At 39.5% G+C, this 21,858-nt stretch overlaps 1 protein-coding gene across 5 annotated transcripts in view; it reads left to right on the top strand.

Moving 5' to 3' along the window:
- Positions 1–21,396, top strand: part of ZNF280B (zinc finger protein 280B) — a 32,108-nt gene extending 10,712 nt beyond the window's left edge. For 2 of the 5 annotated variants that reach the window (XM_058531874.1, XM_058531872.1), the window contains exons 2-3: positions 596–656; positions 16,606–21,396. In XM_058531874.1, coding sequence (XP_058387857.1) covers positions 16,678–18,309 — 1,632 coding nt within the window. In that variant the 5' untranslated portion in view covers positions 596–656; positions 16,606–16,677 and the 3' untranslated portion in view covers positions 18,310–21,396. Of the gene's footprint in view, positions 1–217; positions 371–595; positions 657–14,375; positions 14,446–16,590 lie in introns of those variants that run through there. The other 3 variants (XM_058531876.1, XM_058531875.1, XM_058531877.1) reach the window with 3 other exon arrangements.
- Positions 21,397–21,858: the final 462 nt, after the last annotated feature.

Raw genomic sequence — 21,858 nt, 5'->3', positions numbered from 1 at the left:
GCGCCCCCCTCCCCCAGGTCTGGGCAGAGCCCAGCCTCCTGGCGAAGGGCCTATCATGGCTCCCCGTGCCCCCCGCCCCGCCTCGGCTCTCCCTAGCCCCCCCCCCGGCTCCCCCCTCCTCCCCGCGGTGGTCTTTTGTGCAGATTAATACTTTACACACTGTTAAGCCAGTTGTGTAACGCCAGCCCCGCCCCCATGCTGGACATCTGTAGGCCCAGACCCTTTAAGGCGTTGAATGCCTTTTAAAATTCACTTATTGGCCTCCCTACGCAGCGCCTTGTTTGTTTTTCTTGCTTACTGTGTCTCCGCCTGGACTCTGAATTCAGCACCTTAGACCCTCATGAAGTCCCGCTGAGAGCCAGCACCAAGGGTGATTTCGCGGCTTTTGATGTGGGCGTTTCGCAGATGACGAGTTGTCTTCACTGAGGAGGGTAGATTGGAGGAACAGGTTTGGGGGAAAGGAATTTAGTTCTCTTTTCTGGTTCAGTGTGAGACGCTTGAGAAACAGCCAAACGGCAGTATCAGGTAGGCAGTGGGGTATAAAATAGTGCAGAACATGTAAGTAACCCTAATCCTTCTCTCTGGTTGACTCAAGGGTGGGACCTTCTGCTGCCCCGAAAATCTCAAGTTCCTAGAAGTTTCAGTGCACACCTGAGGTAAGATGAGAGGGGTCTTTGTAATAAAGACCAAAGTTCTATTTTTTTTTTTTTTTTGAGTTTTGCTCTTATTATCTCCTGTGCTATCACATTACTATTTAGGCGGTGTTTCCTGAGTGTCTATGATCTGAATTTGAATGTGTATGATAAATTCAGGCCAGTCATTGATTTAGATAATTCTGGAATTCTCTAAATTGCTTCCTTAAAAGAGGAGAGGGCGGGGCCTGCCTGGTGGCGCAAGCGGTTAAGTGCGCCAGCTTCGCTTTGGCGGCCCGGGTTCTCAGTTCGGATCCCGGGCGTGCACCGACCCGACGCACTGCTTGTCGAGCCACGGCGTCCCATATAAAGTGGAGGAAGATGGGCATGGATGTTAGCCCAGGGCCATTCTTCCTCAGCAAAAAAAAAAAAAAAAAGAGGAAGATTGGCAGATGTTAGCTCAGGGCCAATCTTCCTCACAAAAAAAAAAAAAGGGAGAGAGTGGTGGTGACATTCTTTGACCAGATCCCTTGAAAGGAAAAAGAAAGAAAGTAAGAACACTATAGATTTTAAGTGATGTAAAGCTGACATCGTTTACCATGTTATGAGGCTAAAATGGGGTGATACACATACTCTAAGATTTGGGTGATGTGTTAAAGTGTAAAGTTAATGAGTATTCGTTAAAAATGATTTTATGGGGTTAGTTTGTTCATTTCCATACCCTTTTCCTTAAGGGCTTTATTTCATGCATTGAATATGACTGCATAGGGGAGTCCATCTGAATTCATTTCATGCCAGTAGGCAAAATTATAGGTAAGTTCTGTGCCCAGCAACTTGTGCATACAGCTCAGTGAGATCCATTGTATAGTTCATTCGTTATCTATTGCTGGGTAGAACATTACGGCAAAACTTAATAGCTTAAAATAACAAGTGTTTATTATCTCACGGTTTCTCATGATCTAGAATCTGGGAGTGGCTTAGCTGGGTGGTTCTGGCTCAGGATCTCTCATGAGGTCGGTCGTAGTCAAGCTTTTGGCTGGATCAGTAGTCTCAGAAGACTTGACTTCTGTTGCATCAGTCCAAGCTCACTGACTTAGCTTTTGGCAAGGGGCCTCAGTTGCTCACTCCGGGCCTCTCCATGGGGCTGCTCATGTCATGGCAGCTGGCTTCCCCCGGAGTGAGTGATTAAACAGAGAGCTTGCACCCAGGATGAAGTACTGAGTCTTTCAGAAGTTACATACTGTCACTTCTGCTGTATTTGCTTAGTCCCACAGGCCAACCCTGTGATGATAGTGTAGGAGAGGGCTACACAAGAGTGTCAGTACCAGGAGATGGGATTCATTTGGGGCTATCTTGAAGGCTGCCTACCACACCCATTTACCCACCTTTCCCACCCTTCTCCATATGATCTCAGGCATTTGTCCTATTACTATGGGTGAATTATTTGGCTCTAGGCTAAGGCCAAAATCTCTCCTTGTGTACTCCATTTGAGCAGTTCTTGTTAATTAAGGATATTGTCCCAGCAAGTCTCCTCTTTGTTCTGAATTAAGTTTTCTATTTTCTCTGCATCATTCCCATCAGCAAACAGACTGATTGCAATGGGACCTATCATTAAAAATTCATCTTTTGATTGCACGTCCTCCTTCTGTTTATTTGATATTTACTTGTCATTACAGGAAAATTTCTCCAGAGTTGTCTGTATTTGCTGTCTCTAATTCTCCCATTCTCTTTTAAATCCACTCTTGTCAAGGTTACTAATGAATTCCTCAATGCTTAATCCATTGGTTAACTTTTAGTTTTTATTTTATTTGAATTATTGGCAGCATTTATCAGAGTAGTTCATTTCTTCCTCCCTGAAAATGATTTTTGATTTGGAGTACAGATGCTTCTCTTTCTTGGTTCTTGTCTTAACCGCCACCCCCATCAACACACCCCCATGGCTGTAAGTAACTTTGCCCTCTTCATATCCTTTTCTGGTTCCTTCTCATCTCCCTGACCTCTAACCAAAGGAATGCCCCAGGGCTTGGATCTCAGACTTCTTTCCCTAGGTAATCTCATCTACCTTCTATTTTAAATAACATTACGTGCTGAACACTCCAAAATTTGTATATTTAGCCCAGACCTTTATCTGAGTTCTGGTCTGGTATATTTAGCTGCTCAGCATCATCCCTTGTGTGTCTCCTCCTCTCCTTCACATCCCAAATCCAATGCATCAACAAAATCTTGTGGACTTTCAAGATTTTGATCTAGAATCTGACCCTTTCTTAGTTACCTCTGTTTTTCCACCCTATCTGGTAATACCATCATCCTTTGTCTGTGTTATTTTAGTAGCCTCTTAACTTGTCTTCCTGCTTCCAGTATTACTCTCTGAAGTCTATTTCTCCACACTGTAGCCAGAGTGATCCTGTTGAAATGAAAGTCAGGTCATATCACTCCTTACTTGAAACCTCCCAGTAACCTCTCATCACACTCTTTAGAGTAAAAACCAGAGAACTTAGAATGGCCTACATCAACCTATGTGATCTTGGCTCTCCTCCACCACAACAAGCTCATTCTGATCTCATCTCCAACTTCTCTCACTTTCCGTTGGCTTACCTATGTTAGCCTCTTGACCAGTCCTGAAATGTGTTAAGCATGCTCCAGTCTCAGAGCCTTTGTATTTGCTGTTCCCTCTGCTGAAGTATTCTTCCCAAGATATCTATAACTATCCCATACAGATATCACTCTGCATCCATACTACCTGGCCCATTTCCTGCTTTATTTTCTCTCTAGCATTTATAACCATTTGAAATTATGTAAATGTATATATACTTAATATATAATATAATTTATTTTATGTTATATGTAGTAACATTTTATATATATATATATTTTTAAATTTATTTTCTGATTACCCCTACTGGAATATCAGTTAGCTCCCTGAAGAAAAGGCCTTTGTTTGGATCTCTGCTGTATCTCGAGTACCTAGACCAGTACCTGGCACATGGTAGCTCACCAAACGTTCACTAAGTGAATGGTCTGATGCTCAAATTCCTCACAAACTCCTTGATGCTCCTCCTTACCTCTTTCTCTGTGGTTAGGAGACTGTCAAAACTGTGCAAACTCTTTCCCATTCCATTCCTGTGTCATTTCTCTGTTTCTTAGTCTTTTGTGGACAGGGATATGTTCTAATTCTACTAATTCAATATGTCTTATGGTTATAGTTCACCCAAAATAGTGAACATCAAAACATTACCAAACTTGTATGTATGACCACACATAGAAGCTTTTATGATGATCTTTCCATAGAGTAACAATTTCTCCCTAATTTCTTAAAAAAAAAATTCCTCCCACCTCCCTTTTTTTTTTTTTTGGGACCCAGGAGTTCTAACATGGCAATATTATTTTAGGGTCAATTTGATATGTCAAAAAATATGATAGTGACTTTCATCTTTTGGCTTCTTGACAGTTAATAAATTGCGGGTACAAGCTATTTTAACCTTACCCTTTGTGAGCTTTTTTTTTCCTGTGAGGAAGATTAGCCCTGAGCTAACATGCGTTGCCAGTCCTCCTCTTTTTGTTGAGGAAGATTGGCCCTGGGCTAACATTGTGCCCATCTTCCTGTGCTTTATGTGGGACATTGCCACAGCATGGCTTGACAAGCAGTGTGTCAGCCCGCACCCGGGATCCGAACCTGCGGACCCCGGGCCGTTAAAGTGGAGCACGGGTACTTAACCGCTGCGCCACCGGGTTGGCCCCGACCTGTTGTAAGCTTCTTATACTTGTAAACTACAAATAGTCCTGGGTCCATTTGTCGTTCTTTTCCTTAAATATATAAATTAGTCAGTTATTTGAATAACACTGAATAATACAATTCTGAGAGTTTAGCTTAAGCATTAGTATTGTATACATTTGAAAACAAAATATGGATGCTCTGAAGAAGTCTTGCCAGGATTTTTACCCAGGGAGCTTCCCAATAACAGGGAGATAGAAGTTATGCAGAGATTCATGGCGGTGCCCATCTGGCCTGCCTGGAATATGCTCTCACCACTTTACAACCCCCAGATTCCTTATAATTGGATTGACTAATTAATCACCCAAATCAGGGTAATTTTAAGAGTGAAAAGTGGCACTATTAATAAATAATAAGGATGACAGGTTAAACTGGAATTGCCCTGGTCAAATCAGGATATTTAGCAATCCTACTTATAATTAATTTGGTCTTCCTAGTCCTTAGTATCAGAGAAGTGTCCACTCTGCAAGTTATTCTTCCATCCCTGGAAATGTGTGCCTCCCACTATAAATATATAAATTGACCACCTGATACTACCTTAATTCTCTTTGTTGCCTAGATTAGTTTGCATTGTTACCATAATCCTAATCACCTAACTCTTGTTAACATGAATGGAGTCTGCTTAGGGGCTTTGAAAATTTAGTGTCAGTTGTTGGGTTGTGGGGGTCACACCAGCCTATTGCTGGGCATCTTTTTTCTTTTTGTGTTTTTCGGAGAAAGATTAGCCCTGAGCTAACATCCATGCTTATCCTCGTCTTTTTGCTGAGGAAGACTGGCCCTAGGCTAACATCCATGCCCATCTTCCTCTACTTTATGTGGGATGCCACCACAGCATGGCCTGACAAGCAGTGCATCGGTGCGCACCCGGGGTCCAAACCTGGGCCACCGGTAGCGCAGCGCGCGCACTTAACTGCTACACCACAGGGCCGGCCCCCAGCATTTTTTTCTTTAATTGAGATATAATTCACATACCATAAAATTTTCTCTTTAGAACATAAGACTGAATGATTTTTAGTATATTCACAGAATTGTACAGCCTTTGCCACTATCTAATTCCAGAACATTTTATCAACCCTAAAACCCTGTATCTATTAGCAGTCACTCCTTGTATTAGTTTCCTGTGGCTACTATAACAAATTACTACAAGCTTAGTGGCTTAAAACAAACAAAATTTATTCTCTCTCAGATCTGGAGGCAGTAAGTTCAAAATCAGTGTCACTGGGTCTAAATCAAGGTATTGGCACTTTAGGGGGAGAATCCATTCCTTGCCTCTTCCAGCTTATGGCTGGCATTCCTTGGCTTGTGGCCATGTCACTTTAGTCTTTTCACATTGCTTTCTCCTAATGTATGTGTGAAATCTCCCTCTGCCTCTCTTATAAGGACACTTGTGATGGCATTTAGAGCCCATTTATATAATCCAGGATAATCTCCCCATCTCAAGATCCTTAGTGATGTCTACAAAGACCCTTTTTCCAAATCAGGTGACATATACATGTTTCAGGGATTAGGATCTGACATTAGAGGGGGTCACTATTTATTTATTTTTTTGTGAGGAAGATTAGCCCTGAGCTAACATCTGTGCCAGTCTTCCTCTTTTTTGTATGTGGGGTGCCGCCACAGCATGGCTGGATAAGTGGTGTGTAGGTCTGTGCCCGGGATCTTAACTTGCAAACCCCAGGCCGCCAAAGTGGAGTTTGTGAACTTAACCACTATGCCACAGGGCCAGCCCCAGGGGGGTCACTATTCAACCTAGTACACTCCCCATTCCTTTTTTTCACTCAGCCCATGGAAACCACTAGTTTATGTCTGTCTCTATGGATTTTCCTATTATAGACATTTTATATAAGAGGAATCATACAATATGTGGCTGTTTGTGTCTTGCTTTATTCAGTTAGCATGTTTTCAAGGTTCATCCAAGTCATACATTTACAGCAGTACTTTATTCATTTTTTGGCTGAATAATATTCCATTGTATGGATATACCACAGTTTGTTTATCCATTCATCAATTAATGGACATTTGGATTGTTTGCACTTTGTGGCTTATGAATAATGCTCCTGTGAACATTGTTGTGCAAGTTTTTCTATGGGCTTATATTTTTAATTCTTTTGCGTATATACCTAGGAGTGAAATTTCTGGATCATATGGTAACTCTGTATTTAATTTTTGAGGTACTGCCAAGCTGCCTGCACCATTTTATAGCAATTGTACCAGCAGTATGTGAGGATTCAGATTTCTTCATATCCTCTGCAACACTTGTTATTATTCCTCTTTTTGATTATAGCCAACCAAGTGGATGTGAAGTAGTATCTCGTTGTGATTTTAATTTACGTTTCCCTCATGACTAATCCATGTTGAGCAGTATTTCTTGTGCTTATTGGCCATTTGTATATCTTCTTTGGAGAAATGTCTATTCAAATCCTTTGCCCATTTTTTTAATTAATTTTTTTTATTGTGGTAAAAAACACATAATATAATTTTATCATTTTTAAGTGTTAAGTACATTCACATTGTTTTGAAACAGATCTCTAGAACTTTTCGTCTTGCAAAATCGAAACTCTATACCTATCCCATTAAACAACAAACTCCCCTTTTCACTCTCCCTCTAGATCCTGTATCCACCATTCTGTTTTCTGTTTCTTTTCTGTTGCTTTGACTACTATATATACTTCATATAAGTGGAATCATACGGTATTTGTTTTTTTTGTGACTGGCTTACTTCATTTAGCATAATGCCCTCAAAGTTCATACATGTTGTAGCAGGTGACAAGATTTTGTTTTTATGGCTGAATAATATTCCATTGTATGCATATATCACATTTTTAAAATTCATTCATCAGTTGATGGCCATTTGGTTTGCTTCCACCTCCTGGTTATTGTGAATAGTGCTGCTGTGAACGTGGGTGTGCAAATATCTCTTCAAGACCCTGCTTTCATTTGTTTTGGATGTATATCCAGAAGTGGGATTGCTGGATCATATGGTAGTTCCATTTTCAATTTTTTGAGGAATTCTATACTGTTTTCCATAGCAAGTGCACCATTTTACAGTCTATCCGCAGCACACAAGGATTCCAATTTCTCCACATCCTTGCCAATGGTTATTTTTTGTTTTTTTTTTGGTAATAGCCATACTAATGTGTGTGAGGTGATAGATCATTGTGGTTTTGATTCACATTTCTCTGATGATTACTGTGTTGAGCATCTTTTCATATACTTGTCAGTCATTTGTATATCATCTTTGGAGAAATGTCCATTCAAGTCTTTTGCTCATTTCTTAATTGAGTTATCTTTTCATTCTTCTGTTATAAGAGGTCTTAATATATTTTGAATACAAGTCCCTTATCACATACATGATTTACAAATATTTTCTTCCATTCTGTGGATTGTATTTTTACTTTCATGATGGTGTCCTTTGAAAGACAAAAGTTTTTAATTTGATAGAATCCTGTTTATTTTTTCTTTTGTCATTTATTCTTTTGGTGTCTTCTCTAAGAAACCATTTACTCCTATTTTTTTTTAAAGAGTTTTATAGTTTTAGCTCTTACATTGAGTTCTACAGTCCTTTTTCAGTTACTTGTTGTATATGGTGTGAGTGGGGGTCCAACTTCATTCTTTTGCATGTGGATAGCAAGTTGTTCCAGCAATATTTGTTGAAAAGACTTACCTGTTCCCCACTGAATTATTTTGGTAATCTTGCTGAAAATCAATTGATCGTTAATATATAGGTTTATTTCTGGACTCTGAATTTTATTCCGTTGTCTATGTTTCTCTCCTTTTGCCAATACCACACTCTTGACTCCTGGAGCTTTGTAGTGAGTTTTGAAATCAGAAAGTGTAAATCTTTCAGTTTTGTTCTTCTTTTTCAAGACTATGTTGACTATTCTGAGTCCGTTGCGTTTCCACGTGAGTTTCAATTTCTGTGAAAAAGCCAGATGGGAATTTTTATAGATCCGTTTTGGGAGTCTTGCCGTCTAACAATATTAAATCTTCTAATGGGTGTACATGGGATGTCTTTACATTTATTTCAGTCTTCTGTAATTGCTTCAACAATGTACTCAGTAGAATTCAATTCTCAGTATAAAAATCTTGCATTCTTTTGTTAAATTTATTCCTAAGTATTTTATTCTTTTTCATGCTAGTGTAAATGGAATTGTTTACTTAACTTCATTTTCAGAGTGCTTATTGCTACTGTATAGAAATAGGATTGATTTTTTTATATTGAGCTTGTTTTCTGCAACCTTTATGAACTTGTTTATTAGTTCTAATACTTGTTTGTGGATTCTTTGGGATTTTCTATAGAGAAAATCATGCCCTGTCCAATATAGTTCTGCTTCTTTCTTCCTTTCCAATGCAAATGCTTTTTTACTTCTTTTTCTTATCTGATTGCCCTGGTTACAGAACCTCCAGTATAATGTTGAATCAGAGTGGTGGAAGTGCACACCTTGTCTTATTCCTGATCTTAGAGGGAAAGCTTTCAGTCTTTCACCATTAAGTATGATGTTGCTGCTGGTCTTTTTCAAATGCCTTTTAGCTGATTGAGAAAGTTCCCTCCGTTCCTAAGTGTTCAGTGTTTTTTTCTTTTTTTTTAAATCATGAAAGGGTGCTAAATTTTGTCAAGTGCTTTTTCTGTAGGCAGATGTGTTTTTTGTCCTTTATTCCCTTAAAATGGTATAAAGTTGATTAATTTTCATATAATGAACCAACTTTGCATACCTTACATAAATCCCACTTGGTCATGGTGTATAATCCTTTTTATATGTTGTTGGATTGTTTTTTTTTTTCCTGAGGAAGACTGGCCCTGAGCTAACATCTATTGCCAATCCTCCTCCTTTTATCCCCCCCTTTTTCTCCCCAAAGCCCCAGTAGATGTTGTATGTCATAGTTGCACATCCTTCTAGTTGCTGTATGTGGGATGCTGCCTAAGCATGACTGGAGAAGCGGTGCATTGGTGCATGCCCGGGATCTGAACCCGGGCCTCCAGTAGTGGAGCACGCGCACTTAACCACTAAGCCACGGGGCCGGCCACCTGTTGGATTTTGTTTGGTAGTATTTTGTTGAGGATTTTTGTCTCTATATTCATAAAGGAGTATTATAGTTTTCTTTTTGTGTGTGTGTGATGTCTTTGATTTTGGTATCAAAGTAATACTGGCCTCATAGAATGAGCTGGAAAGTTTTCTCTCCTCTTCTAATTTCTGGAAGATCTGATAAAGGATTGGTGTTAATTATTCTATAATCATTTTGATACAATTCACCAGGGTAGTCATCTGATCTTGGCTTTTTCTTTTGTGAATTTTTTTTGATTACTATCTTTTTTTTTTTTTTTTAAGATTTTATTTATTTTTTTCCCCCAAAGCCCCAGTAGATAGTTGTATGTCATAGCTGCACATCCTTCTAGTTGCTGTATGTGGGACTCAGCCTCAGCATGGTCGGAGAAGCGGTGCCTTGGTGCGCGCATAGGATCCGAACCCCAGCCACCAGCAGCGGAGCGCGCGCACTTAACCGCCAAGCCATGGGGCCGGCCCTTGATTACTATCTTAATCTCTTTATTTGTTTTGGATTTATTCATGTTTTCTTTCTTTCTTTTTTTTTTTGTGAGGAAGATCAGCCCTGAGCTAACATCTGCCAGTCCTCTTTTTGCTGAGGAAGACTGGCCCTGGGCTAACATCCGTGCCCATCTTCCTCCACTCTATATGGGATGCCGCCACAGCATGGCTTGACAAGCGGTGCATCGGTGTGCACCCAGGATCCGAACCCGGGGCTGCTGCAGTGGAGCGCACGCACTTAACTGCTGCACCACCAGGCCCACCCCTGTTTTTTTTTTTGTCTTGAGTCAGTTTGGTAGTTTGTGTCTTTCTAGGAACTTGTGCATTTCATCTAGGTTATCTAATTTGTTGGACTAGAATTGTTCATAGTATTCCATTAAATTTTTTTTTTTTTTTTAATTTCTGTGTGGTTGGCAGTAATATCCCTTCTTTATTTTTAAAAATAATATATTTATGTGAAATTCATATAACATAAAATCAATCATTTTAAAGTGAACAATTTGCTGGTATTTAGAGCATTCATGATGATGTACATCTGCTGCCTCTTTCTAGTTCCAAAACATCTCCATCCTTCCAAAGTAAAACCCTTTACCCATTAAGCAGTTTCTCTTCATTTCCTCTGGCAACCACCAATCTGTCTTTAGATTCTATGAATTTATTTACTCTGCATATTTCCTATGAAATGATGAAGTCATACAATATATAATTTTTTCTGTCTTGCTTCTTTCACTTTGCATGTTTTCAGGGTTTATCCAGTTTGTAGCATGTATCAATACTTCATTTCTTTTTTTTTAGTTAAGTTAAATTAAGAGGTATAATTGACATATAACACATTAGTTTCAGGTGGACAACATAATGATTTGATGTTTGTATATATTGTGAAATGATCCCCACGGTAAGTATACTTAACATCCGTCACCATACATAGTTACAAAAATCTTTTTTCTGGGGCCGGCCCAGTGGTGTAGTAGTTAAGTTTGCGTGCTCTGCTTCGGTGGCACAGGGTTCGCTGGTTTGGATCCTGGGTGTGGACCTACGAACTGCTTATCAAGCTATGCTCTGGTCGGTGTCCCACATATAAAATAGAGGAAGATGAGCACAGATGTTAGCTCAGGGCTAATCTTCCTCACCAAAAAAAAAAAAAAAAAAATCTTTTTTTCTTATAATGAAAACTTTTAAGATCTACTCTTTTAGCGACTTTCAAATATGCAATACGTTATTATTAACTATAGCCACCATGTTGTACATTATGTCCCCATGACTTATTTATTTTATAACTGGAAGTTAACACCTTGTGACTCCCTTTACCCATTTTGCCCATTTCCCATGCCCTGCCTTTGGCAACCACCAGTTTGTTCTCTGTATCTATGAGTTGCATTTTTTTGTTTTGCTTTTTTTTAGATTCCACATATAGGTGAGATCATATGGTATTTGTTCTTCTCTGTCTGGTAAATTGTAGAAAATAAGGACGCTAGAGGAGAAATGATAAGAAAATTCCCACAGTCTAATGTTACTCTTGTTCCAAGTGAACTCATTCATTAACATACTTGCTTTTATATCTGATTCTTTTTCTGCTCTTACTTTTCATCTTGAATGATGGGTTGGATGGAAAGTTAATCAGTATGATCAACAGCTAAAAATCTTAACAAGATCAGTTGGGTGCAAGTCCAGCAATCTTACTGGAACCCAGTTTATTTTTAGTTTTGTAAAACGACGGGAATTGGGGGCCGGCCCGCTGGTGCAAGCGGTTGGGTGCATGCGCTCTGCTGTGGCAGCCCAGGGTTCGCCAGTTCGGATCCCAGGAGTGCACCAATGCACCCCGCTTGTCATGCTGTGGTGGCGTCCCATATAAAGTGGGGGAAGACGGACATGGACGTTAGCCCAGGGCCAGTCTTCTTCAGCAAAAAAAGGGGAGGATTGGCAGATGTTAGCTCAGGGCCGATCTTCCTCACAAAAAAAATAAAAACAGGAGTCTCATGGTTTTGTTTTTGTTTTTGTTTTTTTTTGTGAGGAAGATCGGCCCTGAGCTAACATCCATGCCCATCTTCCTCCACTTTATGTGGGACGCCGCCACAGCATGGCCTGACAAGTGGTGCTTCGGTGTGCGCCCAGGATCTGAACCCAGGCTGCCAGCAGCAGAGCGCACACACTTAACTGCTACGCCACGGGGCCAGCCCCTTTCTCATGGTTTTGAAGGCTGGAAAGTCCGAGATGAAGGTGCCAGCTGATTTGGTTCCCCAGTGAGGGCTCTCTTCCTGGCTTGCAGATAACCGCCTTCTCACTGTGTCCTCACATGTGTTGGGGGGTGCTGGGGGTGGTATAGAGAGGAACCAGTATCTCTAATGTCTCTTCTTGGCACTAATCCCATCATGAGAGCTCCACACTCAGGACCTTATCTAAACTTGATTACTTCCCGAAGGTCCCATTTCCAAATACCATCACATTGGGGGATAGAGCTTCAATATATGAATTTTGGGAAGACACAGTTCAGTCCATAGCGTACCTAAAATGTATTCTCTAGAATTGGAGGGATCATTTAACATGTGGGAAAAGAGGAGTCATATAATTATAGTGGTGTTTTAAGATTCATCTAGTGGTGATATGCAGTATATTTTGAAGGACAGAGAGACAAGACAACAATTTGGAGTGTAGTACATATGTACAAACATGAAGTAACCAGTTAACCTACACCAGAAGTTTGGGGGAGGTGCTGTCACAGGAATGGAAATGAAAGGTAGTTAGAATGACTAATGCTCTAAAAAGTTATTTAGAATCACTTAAAAGTTTCTGTGACTAATTTGATGAGAGGTTTGTTGAGGTTAGAACAACTTTTATGAAATAGAGTAAAAGCGAATCTAGTGAGGCTCTTTGATCCTTAGAGACTAAACAGTTCATGGCACTGTCATTAGAAATAGGCATGCATTGGGCTGCCCCTGTGGCTTAGCGGTTAAGTGCGCGTGCTCCGCTACTGGCCGCCTGGGTTCGGATCCCGGGCACGCACCGACGCACCACTTCTCTGGCCACTCTGAGGCTGCGTCCCACATACAGCAACTAGAAGGATGTCCAACTATGACATACAACTATCTACTGGGGCTTTGGGGAAAGAAAAGGAGGAGGATTGGCAATAAATGTTAGCTCAGAGCCGGTCTTCCTCAGCAAAAAGAGGAGGATTAGCATGGATGTTAGCTCAGGGCTGATCTTCCTCCCCCCCCCCAAAAAAAAGAAAAGAAATAGACATGCATTAAATCAGAGTTCTAGTGGGAAGAACATAGAACTAGAATTCAGGAATCATGCATTTCAGTGCTAACCCTGTTTCCAGACACTACGTATAACTTTAGGTAAATCATACACTTTTCTAGGCTTTAAAGATCCATCCTCAGGTAATTCTGATGGTCATATGAATTGTCAAATTATGATTTTTATTTTATTTTTAATTTTTTAATTTAATTTTATTCTGATTTTTATGATTTCAGGGAGAATATTAATAATTTTGATTTAGAATTATTTCTTTAGAGAGAATATGAGCACATATATGTAGAATTATCTAGAAAGTGGTTACTAGAAATGCGGAAGTGATTCTGAGAAGGTTGGATTATGGCAGAAGTTCTTTCATAGAACTTTTTTTTCAGTGAGGGAGATTGGCCATGAGCTAACATCTGTGCCCATCTTCCTCTGTTTTGTGTATGAGTCGCCACCACAGCGTGGCGTGATGAGTGGTGTGAAGGTCCGTGCCCGGGATCCAAACCTGTGAACCCCGGGCCACCGAAGCGGAGTGCAGGAACTTAACCACTACACCACCAGGCTGGCCCCTCATAGAACATTTTTGATTGCCACATCTAGGGGATTGCTACTGGCATCTAGTGGGTAGATTCCAGCAATGCTGCTAAACATCTTAAATGTACCTGATAACCTCCTACAACAAAGAATTATCTGATCCAAACATGTCATTAGTGCTTAGGGTGAGAAACACTGGACTAAGTGGCATCGTCCTGGAGTTAGATGATTGAAGTTATATATAAACAGACCAAACCACTTTTCGTTGACTCCGAAGAGCAGTGTTTTCAAATTTGCCTCATATATTTTCTTGCATTACTTATCTCATAATTATGTACTTGATCTTAGTTTTAAGAAGTGGTAAATCTGTTCATGACACATGAGACTGTAAGCTTCATGCATTCACTATTTTCTACTCAGTGCTTAGTAGTGTTGGACCACTGTTGGGCAAGCAAAATATAGTTGTAGAATAAAAGAGGAAAAGAATAAGTAATTTTTATTATGCTTAATATTATATTTCTTTTTTAAATTACTTCCAAGTCAGTACACACATTTTCAGAATTAAATATCTGTATGTTCCAAAATTATATATTGATATGCTCATTGAATTGAGAAGTGCATGGCACGTATTTGATGCCAGTTTAATTTTTATAGGTTGGCTTATGCTGATTTGAAGGGTCCAATTGGGCTACAGTGAATTCTGACACTATCTTTTCAGAAATTGGTGAGTTATGAACTGTAGTTTAAACTGCTTACATTTTGCTAGCCTAAAAACCAGTGTTTTCAAACCACTGGTAGTGACCCATTGATATGTCATAATTGATTTTGTGGGTCATGGTCAATTTAAGAAAAATGAACTAGAAAATATTGGAATATGCATCCCATGTAGTAAAGGAAGTTATTTTTTATATATTTGTGTGGTGAGACTCCATATAAATTTTTTTTTTTTTTTTTTTTTTTTTACCGTGGGTTATATTCAAAAATGTTTGTAAAAGGTTAGCAGCTTTAAATCCTTTATTTTGGCCTACAGAATTTCTGATATGGACAAGGTTCTCAGAGTAATTCATAGAAAATGTGACATTAATGGAGCGCAATCTGCTCTACAAATAAAGGTTCTTATTAATGAGAGCTACTATTTATTAGGTTAACAAATTCTGTATTTGTTGGGTTCCTATTGCTGTGCCAGGTGCTGTTCTTTGTGCTGAGATACAGGAGTCAGCAAAAAGATCATTCTTGTCCTTTGGAGTTGACATTTTACTGGATAGACAATAGAAAAGAATCAAGATAAGTAAATAAAGTTTATAATGTTAGATGGTAATAAGGGCTTGAAGGTGAAAGAGAAAGGAAGAGAGATCGAGAATATGAATTAGAAGTTGGTTGGACTATTTGAGAACCTCTCTGAGAAGATGACTTGGAACAGAGCCCCGGAGGTGGTGAGGGGCCAGCCATGCAGGTATCTTGTTGATGAGCATTCATATTAGAGGGACAGCAAATACAAGGGCCCCAAGCAAGGTAAAGTGTTTAGTGTGTTCAAGAAATAGAAAGGAGGTTAGTATGGTTAGAGTGAAGTAGATGAGGGAGAAGAGTATGAGATCACTGCAGGGTGGTGTGTAGGGTTGGAAGCTTGGCCTTATAGGTAGGCTTTGGAAGGACTTGATCTTTTACCGAGTGAACCAGAAAGCTATTGGAGGGTTTTGAGCTGAGCAGTGACATAATCTGATTTGTTTTAACAGAATCACTTTGCCCGCCGTGTGGGGAAGAGACTGAGGTCAATTGAGGGAGGAAGCACTGTTGGATTTAAATTCAGTGGGGAAGTCAGGATTGGAAGGAGAACTTCAGGAGACATCAGTGAATGGATTATAATTAAGGCCTTAAGTTAGGATGATATTATCAAGAGTTCATTCCCAATTTGCTAGGCATGTGCGAAGCACTTGACGCTGAATTATGCTATTTGTTCACTATGTGTAGGTACTCTTACTCTATTCTTTGGATTTGATACTTCTTTTCAATAATATATTAATATTTATGAAATTAGTATTATGAATCAATTAAGATATGTGCATTTAATATAAATTTTCCTCCAGTTCTACTACAGAACAAGCTACTGTTGAATCGTTGGTGCTTTTTTTTTTTTTTTTTTTTTTTGGTGAGGCGATCAGCCCTGTGCTAACATCTGCCAATCCTCCTCTTTTTCGCTGAGGAAGACTGGCCCTGGGCTAACATCTGTGCCCATCTTCCTCTACTTTATGTGGGACGCCGCCACAGCATGGTTTGCCAAGCAGTGCGTCAGTGCACGCCCAGGATCTGAACCGGCAAACCCCAGGCCACCGCAGTGGAGTGCGTGCACTTAACTGCCTGTGCCACCGGGCTGGCCCCAAATAGTTGGTGCTTTTTAAAAAGAGCTGTTACCCTAAGTCTAAGAAATAAGAATTTTTACCTTGAAGATACAGAAACACATTTAAAACTTATAAACTTGCCAAGAAGATGAAGCTGGTGTGTGGCCGACTTAAAATTCCAGCTTAATCTTCCCTAACCCCAAAGCCCATGTTTCTAAACACTGCACAATGGTGCCTTTGTAAAAATACTTGTCCTTTACATATGATTTTGCCTGGTGATTAGTAGTTGGAGTTTTTTCTTTTCTTTTTTGATGGAAGAGATCATCATAAGCATTGGGCAAGGCTATGAGTCTAGAGTCCCATAGACTTGTAATCACAGATTTTAAGCTGTCATTTATCCTTTTTGAGTCTCAGTGTCTTTATCTGTAAAATACAGATGTTTATAACTACCTTAGCATTTTGGAGAGAATTAAGTATGGTAACGCATTTTTCTGAATAACAGAATATATTTTTCTGTACTTACTGATGTGTAGTGTGTTTGTACTTAGGTGGCAGTTTATATAAAGGAAGCATTGGGACTTGTGGCCACACCCTTCAAGAATAAAAAAAAAAAATAGAAAATGGAACAACCATGTATGTTATGTGAGGAAGAACAAGAGCCAGAACCACGGAAGAGTGTAGAAGAAACCAAACAAGTAGATGATGAAGATGCTGAGCTGATCTTTGTTGGGGTGGAACATGTAAATGAAGATGCTGAGCTGATCTTTGTTGGAGTGACTTCAAAATCAAAACCAGTCGTTTCAAACATTTTGAACAGAGTCACCCCAGGTTCATGTTCAAGGAGAAAAAAGTATGGTCACCTTAGAAAAGATAATGCTCAGAAGTTGCAGCCTATAAGTCAGGTAACCCCTACATCAGAAGTAACTGTCTTGCCACTTTCAGAATCTGAATCAAGATCAACAGATAGTCCTATAATTATTGAGCCTTTGTCTAAACCTAATTATAAAAATAATTCATCACAAGTTGTGCCTCATAGCTCTTCAGAGTTATGTTCTGCTTTGAACACATTCACAAGTTCATTGCAGCATCCAGTAGGAACAGCACTTTCTGTAGGAGGTATGAAGAAAAATCTTTGTGTGTCAAAGCGACATTCCACCTCTGAAGTAAACAGCGTAAATTCCAAAAGGCCTAAACTCAGTGATGGAATCATCCGGGGACATTCTTCAGCTTTGTCCCCTTCAGGTATCTTTCATACAATGACTACTCAGCAAAGCACACCCTCAAACGGTGTTCATACCTCGTTAAGCTATGTTCAGAATGGAGCACCTTTTCCAACAGCTTTTCCAAAGGACAGTGTCCATTTCAAGCCTATAAATCCTGTTAGGGAAGATAGACTGGAAGAAAAAGACTTTTTGAGTCTAGCAAGTGAAAACAAGACTGTTGATCCCAAGAAAGGAAATCTGATCGTGTTACTTCATGACTTTTACTACGGACAGCATGAAGGAGACGGGCAGCCAGAACAGAAGACGCATACAACCTTTAAATGCCTCAGCTGCTTGAAAGTTCTAAAAAATGTCAAGTTTATGAACCACATGAAGCACCATTTAGAACTTGAGAAGCAGAGGGGTGACAGCTGGGAAAACCACACCACCTGCCAGCACTGCCATCGGCAGTTTCCCACTCCCTTCCAGCTGCAATGTCACATTGAAAGTGTACACACTACCCAGGAGCCCTCTGCTGTCTGTAAAATTTGTGAATTGTCGTTTGAAACAGATCAGGTTCTCTTACAGCACATGAAGGACAATCATAAACCTGGAGAAATGCCCTATGTGTGCCAGGTTTGCAATTACAGATCGTCGGCCTTTGCTGATGTGGAAACACACTTCAGAACATGCCATGAAAACACTAAGAATTTGCTTTGTCCGTTTTGTCTCAAAATTTTCAAAACTGCAACACCATACATGTGTCACTATAGAGGACACTGGGAAAAGAGCGTTCACCAGTGTTCCAAGTGCAGGCTACAGTTTTTAACTTTCAAGGAAAAAATGGAGCACAAGACCCAGTGTCATCAAATGTTTAAGAAACCTAAGCAACTAGAAGGATTGCCTCCTGAGACAAAGGTGGTTATTCAGGTGTCACTGGAACCTCTTCAACCAGGATCAGTGGAAGTAGCATCCGTTACTGTGAGCACATCTGAAACTGAACCATCACCCCCTAGATCTAAGGTTAGAATTTCAAAAAACCCCCGTTAATTTAGTTTCAGTAAATCCAAAGCAAGTATTTCAATCAAAGTAAAAAACTCATAAAAACAAAAAAAAAAATACAAATCATACATTATTAAATAGTATCAAAAATAGACCAATGGATAATTTGAGTATTTTTAAATTCATGAAATACAATATTATTTTCAGTATGAATTATTTCAATATGAATGATGTGAATTTTGAGCTATTTAAAAATATATTACCTGATTTATGAATTTTGAGCTGTTATTTAAAAATATATTACCTGATTTTTATGTAACTATCTGGCTTAACACATAAAAGGTGTTGCGTGTGTGTGTGTGTGTGTGTGTGAGTGAGTGTGAGAGAGAGAGAGAGAGAGAGAGAGAGACAGGAAAAAAAGTGGGAACCTATTTATTATTTTGGTATTTCATGTTACTGGTAAATTTGAAAGCTCTTCTATGTATAGAATCTTTAGAGTTTTTAAGTACTTATTTTTATTTTCAACTTTTTCCATGCCTTGAAGATTTCAATATTAACTGTAGTCAGACTGGAATGGCATTGCTGTGGCATGGTCCCGTTTGTTGCTGAACTCCCAGAAGTGCCTCTGTTGTGTCGGTCTAAAATAACCTGTCTCTGAAAGCTGTCGCATGAGTGGGAACCAGAAACTGGGAGATTAGTCAATGCAGAGCAGTGACTGCTTGTCCCATTTGAGGGAGAGGTATACGTTCAGTCCAGTTTTGGAACCTAGGCAGAAGGAATGCTGTCTTGAGTGTCTTTACCTAGCCCAAGAACATCCAAAGAAGCAAAACCATCTAAATAAAATGCCTGTGTTTGGCGAGGGGCCTCTTCAGACATCAAGCAACCATTGTGTATCATTGGCTTCAGACGGCGAAGCAGAGGTAATTAATAGAATGGGCCTGGTGCCAGTCCAGCTCCTGTTGAGTGATTCAAAGAGGAATTCGATTTGTTCCCTCCCTTCTCCCTTTAGGCTCGGCCTTTAATCAGAAGCAACTAGCCATATTCCTCTTAGCTGCAGCAATAAAGCAAGTAAAGTTTCCCAAGGGAAAGAAGCCCTGACATCTATAGTTTGACTTGTACTGCACCCATAGTTTTAACTGAAAAAGGGCAAACAAATGATATCTGTCCAGAACTAACTAAATTTAGTTCTCTTACTGTTAAGCTGGAGTGGGCATTGTCCAGGAACAGTAGGTACAGTGGATGAAAGTAGCCCAGGGGGACTGACTAAAATTAAACCCTTTATAGAGCTTTTCCTTATGTTTTCCAAGTACATGCATTTTACCCAAGTTGAACATGTGAAGTTTGCAAGTTTGTATCTTGCCTTGCAGCAAATATATTACAGTTTGTAACAGTTATTCTCTTGTTGAGTGTATAATTTTTCATTTTATCAAACTAATATTGAGTTTGGGTCTTAGTTGACACACTCTAATGTGTAAGAAATATACCATTTATTTCAGTAAGTATTAGGTCTTAGAGTTTCTAACCTTCATCTAATCGATTGAAGTATTGAATCTGTGACAGTACTATGGAGAAGCCTTTTTCCCTTGCTGTCTCCAAGCGCTCTTTCACAGAACTGTGGAGTACCCTCAGAGTATTGGTTCCTGAACATCAGCGGCCTTAGCTGCTTCTGTGGGTTCCCAAGGTTAAGTCTCCCTTGGCATGTTCTAGTGCCATCCTTCCTCCACCTTTGACCCAGGTACCTAGCAGCCTCTGTGCACTACTGAAGGAGATCTGGGATCCTGGCTGTAGACCTAAGCCAGGAGAAATCTCTCCTTTTTTCTCTTGGTTTCTCCTCCTCCTTAAAGGCACCTTACCTCTCCTCACTCCTTTCTTCCCTCCTCAATCTAAGTTAAATTCCCTAAGCTTTCACAAAAAGTTGGGAAGTGAGAGTCATCAAGGACTTAGCATCCCTTTGAGAATTGGGGAGGAAGGACTACAGATAACAAAGTAGTTGTGAGTATATTGTCTGTGTTTTAGATGATTTCCTGAGTGTAGATTCTGTTGTATTTGTTTGCTCAATGTTTGATTGATTGATTTGCACTTGGAATATTTTACTAGACCTTTTCAGTTAGATTGCTTGGGCCAAGGCACTTTGCTAAAATGTAGCCTGAACCCCTTTCTTTAGGTGTGGAGAGAGAGAATGAGAGTGTGTGTGTGTGTTCCACTTGTTCTGGTCTCAGGTGGAAACTTTTGTATAAATAGATCTGCAGACTTCTGCATGTTTATTTCCCTTATTGTGTTTCTGTAGTAAACATATGAAATGTTTTAGTTCTTTGTTTTTGTGGTTGCTTATTATTATCAACACCATTACTATTGTTTGCTGTTTCACTAAAGTATGCTCCTAAGGAGTGCAAATTGTTATTTATTGCCAACTACCAGGTTCCAGTGATATGGCCCCTGTCTACCTCCTTTTTTCCATTCTCTGCCATTCTGCTCTACCATTTTCCCTACTGTTGCACTATTTTTGACACACTGGCCTTGCTTTTCCTCAAACAAATCACATTTCTTCCCGATTGAAAGACTTTGCAACTGCTGTTCTCTTTCTTAGGATGCTCTTCTCCTAGGCCTGCATGGCTTGCTACCTCGCTTAATTGTTTGACACTTCCTTTGGTGTATTGAACTTCACCAGTATTCTTAATATGACACTGACAATGAAATCTCCACTTCCTCACCGTTTTTTTCTCTTTCTCCTTCAAGGCACTTTAAGTCTCCCCATTCCTTTCTTCCCTCTCCAATCTAGTTTTTTTGTAGCTTTTCACAAAAAGCTGGGAAGAGGTAATCATCAAGGGCTTTGCCTCTGTCTTAGAATTGAGCTAGCTTGAGTCAATTTCTGTGCCTGCAACCAAAAGAAAATTAATGTAGTGAGTTGAGTTCTTTCCAGAGCTTTCTCTGTTTTTCTATTGATACCTCTATATTTTTTTAAAGCGATGTCACTTTGTTTTGTTTACAAATATATTAAATATGTGCCAAGATTACTATTTTGTTATTGCCCATTGTGAATTCCCTTGTCTATTTTGCTTGCTTGTTCTTTCAGATAAAATTTATTATTTTATTAATGTTGCCAGAAATTGTAAGTAAAATAGCAATTATACTAATAAAATGTTTTTTGAAAAAACTTTTTTGCTGTATTGTCTTTTCACCAATAACATGGCATGTTTTTAGTTTTAGCTGATTTTTATTTAGTACTACTGTGCTCTTTGCCTTCCTGCCAGTTGTATTTATTTTTAATTTTATCATCTTGGCCAGAACTTATAAACAATGATATGTAAATAGGCTTTCTTATTTTTGGTTTTAATGAGAACTGCTTTATCATTGAAGATAATGAGTATATTGTTTAATGAATTTCTATTTTTTTTTTTTTTTTTTTGAGGAAGATCAGCCCTGGGCTAACATCCATGCTGATCCTCCTCTTTTTGCTGAGGAAGACTGGCCCTGGGCTAACATCTATTGCCAATCCTCCTCCTTTTTTTTTTTTCCCCCTTTTTCTCCCCAAAGCCCCAGTAGATAGCTGTATGGCGTAGTCGCGCATTCTGCTAGTTGCTATATGTGGGGCGCCGC

The sequence above is a fragment of the Diceros bicornis genome, chromosome 35 (genome assembly GCF_020826845.1).
Source record: "Diceros bicornis minor isolate mBicDic1 chromosome 35, mDicBic1.mat.cur, whole genome shotgun sequence".
Lineage (NCBI taxonomy): Eukaryota > Metazoa > Chordata > Mammalia > Perissodactyla > Rhinocerotidae > Diceros > Diceros bicornis.
The sequence above is the reverse complement of the archived record's forward strand: the minus strand, read 5'-3'. Positions and strand labels throughout refer to the sequence as shown.